Source organism: Urtica dioica, chromosome 7 (assembly GCF_054948205.1).
Source record: "Urtica dioica subsp. dioica isolate 48M chromosome 7, U.dioica_male_clone48M_v1_H2, whole genome shotgun sequence".
NCBI lineage: Eukaryota > Viridiplantae > Streptophyta > Magnoliopsida > Rosales > Urticaceae > Urtica > Urtica dioica.
This window is the reverse complement of record NC_142762.1, coordinates 34,266,922-34,282,309: the sequence shown is the minus strand read 5'-3', so window position 1 is coordinate 34,282,309 and position 15,388 is coordinate 34,266,922. Positions and strand designations below refer to the sequence as shown.

General features: G+C 34.8%; 2 protein-coding genes across 2 annotated transcripts; both read right to left on the bottom strand.

Moving 5' to 3' along the window:
- Positions 1 to 5,946: 5,946 nt before the first annotated feature.
- LOC149391000 (uncharacterized) lies at positions 5,947 to 8,769 on the bottom strand. The gene is made up of 4 exons (XM_089618528.1): positions 8,685 to 8,769; positions 8,253 to 8,365; positions 7,425 to 7,639; positions 5,947 to 6,486 (listed from the first exon to the last, which is right to left on the bottom strand). The coding sequence occupies exons 2-4, from the start codon at positions 8,340 to 8,342 to the stop codon at positions 6,198 to 6,200; spliced, it is 594 nt and encodes a 197-aa protein (XP_089474654.1). The 5' UTR covers positions 8,343 to 8,365; positions 8,685 to 8,769; the 3' UTR covers positions 5,947 to 6,197.
- Positions 8,770 to 11,855: 3,086 nt separating this feature from the next.
- LOC149390999 (uncharacterized) lies at positions 11,856 to 13,732 on the bottom strand. The gene is made up of 4 exons (XM_089621035.1): positions 13,672 to 13,732; positions 13,311 to 13,448; positions 12,879 to 13,093; positions 11,856 to 12,357 (listed from the first exon to the last, which is right to left on the bottom strand). Exons 2-4 carry the CDS (start codon positions 13,398 to 13,400, stop codon positions 12,087 to 12,089), a joined length of 576 nt encoding a protein of 191 aa, XP_089477161.1. The 5' UTR covers positions 13,401 to 13,448; positions 13,672 to 13,732; the 3' UTR covers positions 11,856 to 12,086.
- Positions 13,733 to 15,388: the final 1,656 nt, after the last annotated feature.

Sequence of the window (15,388 nt, the reverse complement as noted above, 5' to 3'; positions counted from 1 at the left end):
GAGGAAGGCCGAGCAACACTCTCAAAATAGACGGGTTAAATGCTACTAGTCTTCGCGGGAGGGGAATGTTGAAATTCATTTTCTTGAAGGGCTATTAACTCTATTTTCGGATCAATTGATACTTTCTTTCTAAAGCTGATCAAATTTTTCTTGGAAGCAACAGAAGAAAGCCATTTGGATGAAAAGTCTGAGGGTTTCCTTTCTAAAAATTCCTCGGTAAAGGATTCAGAAGTCTGATCGGCTATATCAACATTTTCGGAAAATGAGACGTGTTGAGACTTGATAGGGTTAGGGATTCGATCTCCTTTATCTACTGAAGAGTCCGAAAAATCCGAAGAACTAGAATCCCCACTGGATATTTGAATTTTTTCCCGAATATTAGACGAAACAACTTCCCCTCGGCTTAGTTCATTAATATCCAAAGCCGTGGATCCCAGAAAGGAATCAGGATCAGATGACATGGTCTGTCTTACAGGATTCGAGAGGACGAGTTAACCCTTTTAATGCACTCCGAACTTTCCCCTAAAGCAATCGACTTTTCAAATAAACAATATACATATAGTAACTTACCGAATGATGAAATGCCGAATGCTTCCAGACAAAACGTCAACTGCTTCAGAGAGAAAATCCTTAAGATATTTCGTGCCTTTTTAAGAAATTATGAAAAGTAAACCAACGTGATTTCAAATTTACTTATATATACATAACTATCACGAAATACGAATCGACACAGAATTCGAATCGACGCAAATGAAGCGTCTTGAGGAAGCATCAAAAATCAACGGTGAGAATCACTTGATGATTCAATAAATTAATTGATCCAACGATCAATTTCAAACCAACAATTCACCAAAGGAATTTTTTAAATAAGGTGATAAGAGCGCCAACATATTATGCGCATTTTTGAAATTCAAAACTTAGAAACTTTACAGTTTCCGCGTTCACATCAAAATCGATACTTCCGAATAAATAAAGTTTCTCAATCATTCAAGAACGCTAAGAAACTGGGGGGCAGTGTTATAGTCGGAATTCTAATAACACCGAACAGACTAAATAAAATACCAATCAAAGGTATTTTAAACATGAGAAACGCACTGAAGCATAAGTTAAGCTTCAATGCCGATTAAGTCTAATAAAAGCTTTTCGACACAATAACAGACGTCAAGATAACGCTTACTTGGCTACGTAAGCACAAAAGAAACCGCAAAATAACTTAGTGGAAGTTATTTTGCAGTTACTAAATAACTGACATAGAACGTGGGTCTGATCAACCTACGAAGAGAAGATATAAAAGGATGAGAGCAGAAGACAAAGAAAAATGCATTCTATACACACAAACAAGATTCTTATTGAAAAACTTCTTGTATTGAGATTCGTCTAGTATAAGAAAAATCCGGTCTTTGTATTTAATTTGTTACAGGTTATACAATCATCGAGACAATTGTTGAATCTATTTTTAGACATCAACAATATCCAAATAATTTGTGCGACCAAATTGGAAATGAACGTGTATCGTTTTGCGATGCGAGGAGCATGTATAGTACAAAAGTGCTATTGCGGGAAGAATGGAGATGGCTACTACTAAGAACTAAATCTTTAAAGTGGAGTCATAATTGATACTTTAGTAGCATCTTATTTTGCTAATGTTCGTCTTTCATAGTTAAAGTTGAATAGTGGACCATGTTCGGGGTCCCCACTTTGTGAAAGTTGGTGATGAGAGTGTTGTTGCTAACCACCTCTTTATCAGCTTGCGAGATTAGTTAGAGCACATTTGCGTTACACTTGTCAACACATAGATACAAAACCGTCTTGTTTATAAGAGATTTGAAGAACTTATTTTTTTATAGCTACAACATGAAGATGTAATCGAGAGACTTGGAAACGGACATTGCTGAAAGAAAATATCATTTGGAAATAACTCAAATGTCTGTTGGATACTAGTATTCTGCTCCACGAGCCTCGCAAGCTTGAATTGAAGACATTGTGAAGACCTATTATTGAGTGATGAAGCTGGTCTAACTTCGCATGGATCATCAAATGACAAGAGTCGTGATGGTCGTGGGTTTAGATGTGATGGTGGTGGGCTTGGTATTAGTGGTGATGTTGGTGGTGGCAAAGGGGGTAGCAAAACCGGCAGCGAATGATTGCCTTACGATCCTTGGATTATGGAAGAAAGCTATCAAGTCAAAATAGATCTCGATCACGGATCACACCGCAAAGATATAGATGGTCGTTGTGGGGGCATAACTCAGCCCAAAGAACATTGGGCCACGCGACCCAATTTCCAAAGAAAATTCAATTAAATAAATCAGTTATTTAATCCTCGTCAGAATAATCAAACAACGAAATTAGTTGGGCCCGGCCCAAATGATCTGGCAAATCCAACTCACTTCCGCAGCAAGCCTTGACGAAGTCGAAGTCAGAAAGATCTCGCCTGAAGATTCGGAAAGTTGACGAATTCCCCCGAGCCGTTTCAAATAAGGAAGCAATGTGGTGACAAACGAGGCAATGAATGAGGAAGTCGACTGCACGTGTCTCCAAGATCTCGTACTTCGTCCCAGTATAAATCTCTTCGACCCGAGGAGATTTGGAGACCTTTTTTCCCTTTGAATCTCGAAATATATAGCTTTCTGTTTTCATGAGTTCGTTGATTGACTTCGCTGATAGTTGAACTCATTCTCATTTGTACTTGCTTCCAATCAATAAATAAACAGTTCGCTTTCTCTTCTTGCTCACTCGATAAATTCAATTAATTATGTTACTTGTTTCTTAAATGACGTTTTTTCCGAGATCCATATAAATAAATCAAAGCAAACACATATATTTATTTATTTATTGTTTTATTCGTGATTGTTGAGGCTCAAAAACGACATCAACAGTCATTATGAATTCAATTTTATTTTTAACAAATTATATATACATATATTGGCAATATAATATACAAATTTCTATGTAACTTAGCCACTAAAATTTGTGAACTGCTAAATAGTCAATTTTTTTTAATTATATGTAAATAACTATTAGGATCATGTGTCATCATTTGAAAAATTTGAGCACTCAACATACACTCATTTGTGTATTGCGTAAATTTTGGTATTTACATAAAATTTTGCCACATTAATAAAAAAAAGGCATGACTATCTACTTACAATTAACGAAAGGTTAACTATATAGCAATTCTATTTTATTTATAAGAATATGTATCTAGCGAACCCTACAATATATAGTATGTACACATGCATGACGATTGATAGTGGAACACAAAGGAGGAATGAGTTTGTATATGTCCATTTAATTGGAAACTACGAGTGAATGTTCGTTTACTTGTCTTTTTCTCCATTATCCTAATCCAATAAGACTTCAACCAGTTTAAATGCATAGAGGCTCAGGCCAATGCTTTGGTGTGCGTGTAGATCGATATTGTACTAAACAATTTATAGTATATGTACTGGGATGTCCCGTCAAGCTGCTTGGGATGATCAGGCTGACTAGGACATGGATGTCCAAAACTATAGTTCACATGGTAACAATACTGCGAGTTTTGAGAACATCAATCGAGTTTATTTAAATTTCTATTGATGGCATATTTGTAGTGTATTAAATTTATTATTTCTGTCTTTTTAAATATTTATAGTTCGACTCTATATGTGGAACATATTTATTTGATCTATAGTATTTGAGCAATGCTATTCGGCACGGCTCACGATATCTGACGATCCACTCAGAAGTTGACACGTGGATGTTTAATACTTTTGGGTGGCCACGTGTCAACTTCTGAGTGGATCATCAGAAGTCGTGAGCCGTGCAAAAAATCATTCCCGATAGTATTTTGACTTTGTTTTAAGAAAAAATATTTTATTATAAAATTTTTCTCAATGCGGTTTTTCATCAACATGTCAACTTTTTTTTTTTTTTTTTTGTGAAAACAACATATTTTTGTTGATAATTTCTTTAATTTTTTATAATATTTTGTATGATCTTTTATCAACATATAAACTTTCTACAAATAAAGATTCGACACCGCATTTTCAATTATAAATCTACTAATAAATTAATAAAGAGTATCTACTCATGGTTTCTTCTTAGGTCATTGCCTAGGACCTCATAATTTATGGGGAAACAAAGGTCCAATTTTATGACATTAAAAAGCTATCAAATTCAACGTAAAGACCCTATGTCAACTTTTGAAGGTCTTATTTCAAATATAATTTTTTTTAAAAGGCCCAATATTTGGCCATAGTAACATGTACTTTTTAAAAAATATATATATATATATATATATAAACGATTTCATTATTGAGCTGCCTCAGGGCTTATAGAGTTATAGTGTCCCTTACATGAGCAGGGCCAGAATCCGAGGAACAAACCACATAATTTAGGTTACTAGGGACCCAATTGAATACACATAAATCAAGGGACATCACTGCGTTCTGAATATGATCAAAGAGAGGCAATAAACTTTAATTCGGACAGCCTCGATTTGAGCTTAAAATGTCTGTCACCCTCCACAACTAAGCGCCTGGTGTTCCAGGATTTGGCAACCAGAATCGCCAAATACACTCTCGTTAATTCTGCCTCCATCGTCCGAGCCATATTAACGTGTACTACAAATGATGACAATCACTTATACCTTAACGTGGTACTACCAAACATGCCCTAACTTTTACAGGTAATTACGAGCTTTTTATTTTTTATTTTGTCAAATAACCATAAGCATATCCCTAGTCCCATTTTTTTTTTTTTTTGTAAGTCTGCTTGTGTGTGCCTCTAAAGAATAATAGGGAATTGGAATTAAAAAATGCTTGCTTGTGAAAGAAAGAAAGAGCTGTAATTTTTCACAAATTTGGGGAATCAAATAGAAAAATCAGGTTCTATATTTCCTTTTCTTTTTGTAAAAGTTTATTTTAGGATTATTTTTTCTTAAAGAGAGTTGTGATTCTTTTGTATTTTGTGTGTTAGTTAGCTTTATGAGCTGTTAGAACATAGAAATAACTATTTGTTTATCAAGAGAATTGTAATACTTTGATTTTAATAAAAATGATTGAAGATTATATTTTTAAATTTTTGTTTTCTGCTAGTCTTTTTTTTAAAAGGCCTAATTTTTTATTTTCAGCCAAGGGCTCGGTACATAATAGTCGGCCCTAGACGTAGGAAAACATGAAAGTCGGTTACACGCATGGTTCTATTCTATCACATTACTTCTCGGTGATTTACTTGATAGCCTTTACACATATTGTTATAATATAAATATAATATAGAGAAATGTTTCAGTATCATATGTCAATAAAAGTGGTCCTACAAAATTACAAACAAGTCCAAAAGGGATTGATGCCTTTGAAGCTTCTTTTATTAATTGCTAAAAGAAATTTTAAACAAAATATGATTAATAACCATTACATTCGAGTTTTTTTCCCCAGATTCTTATCTCAAAAGTGTCAAATTGGACCAAAATAAATTTAATGGTTAGCAAAAGACCATTGAACTATAATAATTTTTATTATTTAAGAACTTAATTTGAGTGCCACTAACTCTTTCTTGTGAAATCTCCTCTTTGATAAGAGCGTGCATTCAAACCCAAATATAGCGAGATGTCTTTATTATTTTTTATTTTTTTTTATTTTTTTTTTAATGTTCAATGCAATGAAAAATTGTATTAAAAAAAAAAAAAAAAAAAAAAAAAGAAGAAATAAGAAAACCATATTCTTGATCATCAAGTTATATTCTTCCAACTTTTTACACTTTCGGGATCAAAACCAAATTGAGCGTGTTATTAGTCGTATATTAATAACTTTCTCAAAAAGAAATCCACAGCTGATCGAAGCTTGATTGAGAAACCCAAGATCTTCATTCAAATACTGAGAATATAAAGACGTGAACATTTTTCAAGTGAATGGTACGAGTATACCATACTATAGAGGCTATATCCATGAAGAAGTTGGTATTAAATAGTTCCAAATCCACAATATAAATGCTTCAAATCCATCATATATATTATAAATCTCATGTCAAAGGCTTGAGAGCATGCCAATATTTTTTTTTTTGAAATGCGAGACGATAAAGACAGAAATTTCATGTGCCCATTCTATATCTACCTAAGAGTGGTGGGTATTAAATAGTTCTAAAGCATGTAAAATACTTAATTTACACTTACGAGAGAGAGAGAGAGAGAGAGAGAGAGAGGTTCTTTTCATTTTGTATTAATAGGCGGCAGTGGTGACTCCTCCAGCGGAGTTGACGAGACCAAACTCTCCCTTGGGATCGCTCTCGACCTCTTCGAAGAAGTCTTGGCGGGCGTTGCTGGCGAGCATGAGAGCAACGAGCCAGAAGAGCGAGGCGTCGAGGGCCACGAAAGCGCCTCCTCCGAGCAGACCCGTCTTTGCAGTCGGACACTTCGTTTTGAGGTCACTGTGGACGTTGTTCGTCATGTTTAGGTGCTCCGAGACTGTCGGCCACAGCAACAGCACCGCTGCTAGTCCCGCCGTGAACCTGCCGCGTATACACATACGCATTACATATGTGTGGGCGTTTCAGCACAAAAAGGAAAGAAGAGTAAAAGCGTAAAAAGCTACAGATCATGGCTTATATTCAAGCTCTCGAAACTCTAACACGTTTGGTTTGGGCAAGACATGAAGTGTTAAAAGCTCTCGAAACTAGTTAACTAAGCTTTCCCAAAATAATCAATTATAGACATAAATACCAAATGCTCACGTTAAAAAAGCTTTACAGCTAGTCCCGCCGTGACTCGCTGTGTATAAAAGTATATGTGTATTGCAATACAAAAGCATAGAAGAGACATCACCTATTACTTTTGTTTTTTAGGTTACCAAAACAAGAAGAAGATCACAGGTTCAAGCTCTCGAAACAGATCTTGTTGGTTCGGGCAAGATATGAGGTGTAAAAATTATAACTCTAGCTTGTTTACTTTCAAGTAATTACCTAAGCTCTCCAAAGTAACCATATCAGTATCAGAGACGTAAATGCCAAATGCCCGCATTCTAAAACAAGTACAGATGGTCGTAAAGAAGTAATGTTATATCCATATAGCCTCAAGTAAACACATATGTTCACATTCAAACAAGGGTCCATTAGGTAAATAGCCACATTTATAGTTTGATATTGCTAAATAGCCAACGTTTCATAAATTTTAGGTAAATAGTCACTTTCATATATTTACAGACATAAATCTTAGGTAAATAGCCACATCCATTCATTAGGCCATGTCATCTTTATGGCTATTTACCTAAGATTTACGAAACGTTGGCTATATAGCAATTTCAAACATTTTCGTTGGCTATTTACCTAATTTTTTGTTCAAACAAAGCCAAGAGAGCATTATCATTCCCTCAATCTTTCACTTAAAAAATCAACCGAAAACTTTCAGAGTCAACGCGAGTAAAATACGGTCAAGAGGAAAGCAGACTTACAGAGCAATGATGGAGAAAACGGCGAAGCTTCCGTTTTGAAACAAAGCAGAGCGAGGGACGGCCTTTCCTTTGTAGGGATAGCCCAAAGAGACAATCCCAACAACCGAGGACACGGCGAGAAATATGACCGACAAATACCCGAAAGCAACGGTCGGTTCCGAATCATATTTGCAGGTCACGACGTCCTTCCCCGCCATCGGAATTCCCGCTGCCGGCTGCCACAAAGAAAAAAAAAAGCCGAATAATTCGAACCGTCAACGAATCAATCAACACGATTAAGCGTTTCTAGTTATAGCGGCAGTGAGTAATATTAAAATCATACATGTTTTCAGTTAGACTGATGATATGTTTTTTGGCTGCAAAACAACACTAGCTAAACAAACTCTTTGGGAGACCAAACTGCGATTTTCCAAACTAAGTTGAACCATGAAAAAAAATCTTTAAAAAAAAAACCCTAACTGAACTACCTTTTGGGGAATCCGAGAGTGAAAATCATCTAATGGTTCTCATAACCAGAGAGACATTGGGGATAGAGCATGACTCAATAATAAATCTAGGGTATGACTACAAAGGGGAAAGGGGAAAGGGGAAGGAAAAAAACACCCAAAAAATAAACAATTAGTTTGATTCTCATTTATGGTCAATTTCAAGCGGAACTTTAGCTGGTATCATAGTCTAGCTTCACTAACAAGTAACTACAGATCAAGTCTACATAAAAAAATAAAAATAAAATAAAAAGCATTAGTTGAAGAATTTTTTTACAGGAGAAGAGCACAAAAAATAGATCAGATATTGAAGGAAGGAAAAGAAACATGACAACTTTTTTACCTTCTTATTCTCAGCGACAACCCCAAAAATAAAGGACAATACACCAAAAAACGCCACAATCAACGCCATGGTTCTCATAGACGCAGCCATTGTCTCACCTTCACACCAATTACCTACGAATAAGAGAGAAAATTAAATTCTTTTACATACCAACGAAAGAAAAGAACAAATAAAAAACCACATACAAGCAGAGCTAATTGTTACTAATTAAGAACAAAAAAATTCATGGAGTTTATTGAATCTATGACAACGAGAAGAATTAGAGAGCACGGTAATATAAATTCAACTTTTTTCGGCATTGTTTCTCACGACGAATCACATAAGAGACAAAAAAAAAAAAAAATTAGTTTCCACTGCAGCAAAGCTGCCTTCAAAAAAAAAAAAGACTAGTTTCCATTGAAATAAACAGAGCTCGTTAAGAACTGGTTTTACCTCAATAGCTGGAAGATGAGAGACAGAAAGTCTAGAGAGAGAGTGAGAGAGTCGTTGACGCAGAGAGTTAATGGAAGTCGTTTGAATCTTGATAAGAGTAAGAAATATAATATTCAACGTTTTATAAATACATGTGAATGTGATATATAAAAAAAGTATTCCGATTTCCGAGTATTATTATTATTTTAATTTTTTTTAAATATTTGTATTTCAACTCCAAGTACTATCTCTTTGCAATTTAAATAACGATATTTATTATTGTGTGATTTAATTTTAATTATCACGTCATAATCATATACATAAATTAAAGGCGTACCTATCCAATGCTTTGATTAGGTATGGCCACGATGGTTTATCAATTCCGTTACCCGTATCCGTTTATTTTAACGGAGTGGGTATTAAATAATAAATATACCTAAGGGGTAACGGGTGCCAAAATTATGCATCTGTTACCCATTGACCTGTTACACTAAATTTTTTTACTTAGAAAATAAAATGAAAAAAGTCACATAAATTAAAATAAACATCTTGGCTCATTTGTCACCAATTTCATAATATTTTCTCATTTTCCATCAAAAGACTAATTTGGCAAAAAATGTCACCGATATGTCAACAATGTTGACATCTAATAATGAAGGGCAAAAATAGATATCAACATTGTTGACATAGATGATGACATTTTTTGCCAAATTAATCTTTTGGTGAAAAGTGGGAAAATATAATGAAATTAGTGGCAAATGAGACAATTTACTATATATATAACTACACAATATAATACATAAACAAAAATGTATAGATAACGTAACAAATATACATACAAATATTAATCACATAGTATAAAGATATACATATGTATCAACACATATTGAAATAACCTTACAATAATATTTATATTTAATTATATTTTTAATTTTTTTAAATCTTAATGGATTGAATTAATGACGCGGAATGAGATATTCGCTACCCATACTCGTATCCATTAAATTGATAATGAGTGCTACATGTAACTCGTTAATTCATTTTAAACGGGTATTATATGACCCGTTAAGACCGAGTAATGAACAACATAATAGATAAATAAAAAAATTATTGGCAAAAAATTAAAATAAAAAGGATACTCTTATTTCTTCTTACTTATCTTTGCATTCCAATAGCCATTATGTGTTGTACTAATATAAATTTAAATAATTAGGACTACTACAAATGAAGACCTCATTAAGCATGTATACAAATTTAACAAAAGTCAATAAATTAAGTTTAGGTTCGAGACTCGGGAGATAATAAAATTAAGTTCAAAATATAATACTATACCTCATAAAATGAAGATAAATTTGTGCGGCAAAAGAAGTTTCGGGACTATCTTTAAAGCTGTGTTCCCAGGGAACTATTGTTGTCAAGAAGCTATATTGGTGAAAACGCAAAGGTAGAGATAGTTCATAGCCAAGATAGAGACTCCAAAGAAAGTCAAGCACACGAATATTTATGGCTTTGAGCCTCTTTTGTGAAGCATGGGAGAAGAGGATGAAAGAGAGAGAATAGGTTATAATTTAGAATGAGAGTAAAGATATATATATGTAACATGAGAATGATTTCCTCAAAGGTGTATTAGAAGTGAGAAAAAGAAAAGGGAAATGGCATCAACTAGTAGTAATTTTGATAATATGAATAAAAATAGTAGCAATTATGTTTTTGGATACTTTTACTAGTAAATGTACATATGAAAATATACAATTGTCACACAAACATAGTTGCTACTATTTTTGTCCAAATTATCAAAATTGCTACTATTTGAGACCATTTCCCAAAAGAAAAACATTTTCTACAAATTGGTTAGAAACATTGAGACCTTAATGGGCCATTGATGTGAAATACACATTTAAAAATGAGATTATTCCTATACTATGACATCCTCAATACTTTTGGACCAAAATCTAATATATCAAAATTAATCTAAAAGTATGACATCTTTATATTCGTTGGTACAAAACTACTCAAAATAAAATATCATTTTTATTTTATATTTCATTTGTCTTGATTATTTACATGATCGTCAATAATCTACTTGATTTATTGACATTGTCGACATTACGATTTTTTTTTAAACTTGGAAAATGTGGAAATATATATATTCAAGCAAACCAAACGAAAACAACTACAAATTCGAAATCAATCTTGTTTTGAGCATCTCTTTATTTACTGGCGATGATTTATTTTTATTTGTCGTGACTTTAACTTTAAGGTTGAGTTTTGGTGTTTCTTTATCATTTTGTGAGAAGAAGAAGAAGAAGAAGAAATCATGACGGAGAAGAAGAGGAATTAATGTGAAAGCTTTTGTGGAAAAAAACGGAAGCTTTTGAATTCAATTTTGTTTTATAAAAAAAATATGTAAATTAGGTCACATTATTGAGCTTTCACATTTTGATCATTTTTTTCCCTTCATTTAATACATGTAATGCGTATATCAAAGTATAAACTTCTACATTTGACTTGGAAAACCTAGCAAATTTAGACAAAGAGTTTAAAGCTATGTTTGTTGTTATCTTCAATATAAAAAAAAAAAATGGCCCACCAACTTGGCTATGAATATCAGTTCATTTCGGTTACTTCAATTTGCAATATTACAGCTAAGAAATTCAGAAACCAGCCACGCTTAAAGTGGTAGCGCACGACACTTTGTTTGACATAGATTTCTCTTTTTTATATGTTGACGTTACGGACTAGAGATAAAACCCAAATAAAAGTCGTCTGGATTTTTACAGCACTAACTTAAAGTCTTAAATTCGATTACCAATTCTGCGTGTTCTTTTTCGAAAACATTACTATCAATCATCAAAACAACATCAGTAAAAAGTCTTGATCTCTGCCCCTTCAATGCAGGTTGAAGACCCATTCGTGGTTATCGGATCGAGTTTGGTTGGATTTTTCCATCGCCATTCTTCGGGTTTTTTAACGAGCTTTTTGTGTGCTCTATTAGTGCTTGTAATTCTTCTCGTTGTCGGAAGTTTGCACATATCGTACTTTTACCGGAATTTAATGTTAGATTCACCTCGACTTAGGTCTTGGTAATCCATGTACTAAGGTGTTTCTCCGATATTGATGGATTTTTTTACCCAATTTTAATGAAAAATCCGTACTATTCAAAAAAAATAATACCATAATAATGGACTCAAATTTAAAATAAATATAAAATCACAAATCAAAACCACCAACAAACAACACAATCAAACTAAAAGTACAAAGCCCCAAGGCCCATATCCACTTAATGAACAAAGCAAGCATGCTAACATGACTGAAATCCAAACATTTAATCAATAAAAAAAAAGGAAAAAAAAAAAATCAAACTTTATGTACATACTACAATACAAGTGTCTTTGGATAGGCATATCTAAAAATTTAGACTAATTAATAGATATCAATGGGCGAGGAAGCATGGGCTGTAATAGGGTTAGACTCGGAGTCATTGAGAAAGTCTTCCCTGACGTTGACCGAGAGCATGAGAAGGACGAGCCAAAAGAGAGTCGAGTCAAGCGACACAAAAGCAGCGCCGCCGAGCAAGCCAGTCTTTGCCGTTTCGCACTTTGTGGCTGTGCTTGGTAACACATTGTTGTTCATGTGATATTGCTCTTGTATTGTTGGCCACAATGTCAATGTTGCCCCTAACCCGCTTGCGAATCTATACCCCAATACAAAACAATTTCATCAAATATGATCATATTAATTTATTTGACTAAGATTTACTATATTTCTGATTTTACTCTATCACACTTAAAACTTTGGTTAACCTTAAATGATTTTTAAGTCTAATAGCTTTAACTTTCAACTAATTAAAACAAAAGTTTCAAAATAGAAGAATATGAAGAAAAAAAAAATAAAACTACTAGTATCTTTAGAATTGATGTCATTGGCAAATATCAATTTACATGAAAATTTTAATGTAACAAGCCACATCAGGTTATTTCTTTGAAAGAGAAGATACTTTAAAAAAAAACATAATTATAAGATTTAATGTATGGAGGGATCTCATGATACTTGAAAAAATCATGAAACATTATTCTTTCCCCTTTTTTTTACTACGATGAGTACGATCTAATAACATTTCAACGAAATTATAAAATAAAATAAAAAAATAAAAAAAAAAATCCAAATGTTAATTAAGTAGACATATAGCCTAATATTGTGTAGTGTAGTACTTACAAAGCAATGGTGAAGAAAGAAATGAAATGTTTATTCATGAAGAAGACCGAGCGTGGGACTTGTGTTCCTTTGTAAGGGTAGAAGATAGAGAAATATCCCACAGCCGAAGAAGCAATAAGAAACACAAACGACACATATCCCAAAACAATCGTAGGGTGTGAAGGGTAATTACACGTCACCACGCCATTTCCTTCCGTTGGAGTCCCAGCACCAGGCTGCATTAAAAAAAATATAGAATTAATACCTTGATTATAAATATCAAATTTTAATAAATCACAAATAATTAGGGAAAAAGTAAAGGTAAAAATTATACTTTTTCAGTTTGTCAAGAAAAAAATATGACGTATATTTGAAAGTATAGTCAAAATAAAAATATAGAAAAAAAAAAAGATTTATACAAAATTTAATTAAGAGGATCAAATTGATTTGTACCTTTTTATTCTCAGCAATAATCCCAAAGATGAAGGAAGCGATGCCAAGAACAGACATAAGAAGAGCCAATTGCTTTGCCGTGAAAGCCATTACTATTTAGAAAATGAAGAAGGTCTAAAAAAAAATAATCTCCAACCCCTGTAATAATTTTGTTTTCACCAGAAATTCAATGATAATTAGGGTTAGTCATGCATGTGCAAAGAAAAAAATACGCTACCAAAATCAACGCAAAATAAAAAATACGAACACCATTAGATTAATTAAACGTTAAAATTTATGTCACGTGTAAGAAAGAACTTGAAAACACCCACATAAAAAAAATTATCTTGAGAAGAAAAACAAAATGCTATAAGCTTTTTACCTTGTTTCTCTGCAGGAATGAGTCTGCAAAAAACAAAGAGGGTGATTGTGTTTTTGTTCGGTGGAAATAAATATGTAAGCGAAAGAAATGATAAATTATTGGGATTATTTATAATGGACGTGTTAAATGAATTTGGAGATTTTGTTGGGAAAGATTCAAAATTCTGACTAGAAATTCAAGAATCTGTTACATGACACCAAATGATTGGCTGTAAGTTTGTTTTAAATAGCATGTGCGATTCCTAGATTCCAATTATATCGACGACTTTTATTATACGCAATATTTAGGCATAATGGTAAAATCGTAATCATTAATAGGTGTAATGGGCAACAATAAAAACTACTGTAATTGGTTATTAAATGTCACGATTTTTTCTTATCTTCAATTTAATGCACGGTTAATCAATATCTACACTGTTTTGTTTACCAATCCATCAAAATATGGAATTCATATAACATTAAGATTTATTTTTAGTATTGTTAACATTAGACATCCGGGAGAGTCGCAACCGTTATAATCCACACGACATATAGAATATTATCATTTGTTCACAGAGCATACCTGTTAAATGATATATGGAGAATAAGATCGCTAAACATCGACCAAGCTATCTCTAATGTCCAATTTACTTCCTCAACAATACCATTTTGCAGCAAAGTTGCAAGTGCTTATAACATTACCAAACTAATAATAATAATAATAATTGTTAAGCCGTTTTTTGGATTTAACATTTGAGGACACGTGGTGTGCCTGGAATAGTCACGTGCCTAGTATTGGATCGGCCCAAGTTACTTTTCGAGAGTCCAAAGGGCTCAAGGAAGTTCGGGACAAAACCCAAAGCGCCCAAGAGCTTCAGAGGATCTTAGAATCGTAAAGAGAGAAATAATGCTTTGCCTTCTTCTTCGTCGGGAATGCGTTCTTCGTCTTTGATTCCTGGCCTGGAGGTCGAGCCTGCCTGGGGGTCGAGCTCGCCTGGGGGGTCGAGCTCGCCTGGAGGTCGAGCCTGACCTGGAGGTCGACTCTGGCTGGAGGTCAAGCCTGCTTGCAGGTCGAACTCGCCTAGGGGGTCGAGCTCGCCCTGGAGGTCGACCCTGGCTGGAGGTCGAGCCTGCCTGGAGGTTGAGCTCGCCTGGGGGTCGAGCTCGCGCTGGAGGTCGAGCTCGCCTGGAGGTCGATCCTGGCTGGAGATCGAGCCTGCGTGGAGGTCGAGCTCGCCCGGAGGTCGATCCTGCCTGAAGGATGAGCTCGCCTGGGGGGTCGAGCTCGCCTGGAGGTCGACCTTGCTGGAGGTCGAGCCTGCGTGGAGGTCGAGCTCGCCCGGAGGTCGACCCTGCCTGGAGGTTGAGCCTGCGTGGAGGTCGAGCTCGCCCGGAGGTCGATCCTGCCTGGAGGTTGAGCCTGCGTGGAGGTCGAGCTCGCCCGGAGGTCGATCCTGCCTGGAGGTTGAGCTCGCCTGGAGGTCGAGCCTGGCTTGGAGGTCGACCCTGGCTGGAGGTCGAGCTCGCTTGGGGGTGGAGCTCGCCTGGATGTCGAGCTCGTCTGGGGGGTGTGACCATGCTCCTCGTGAGCTGCCTACGTACCCGCTTTGCGGGATCAGGTCATGACGTAGTTCAGGGCGAGCGTGTTTACTATGTGAGTGGATTCTTGGATTTTTGTGTTTTGGATCTCAAATATTGTTTGTGGGAAAAAATCTAGAGAGAAAAGTGGTGGAGAAATA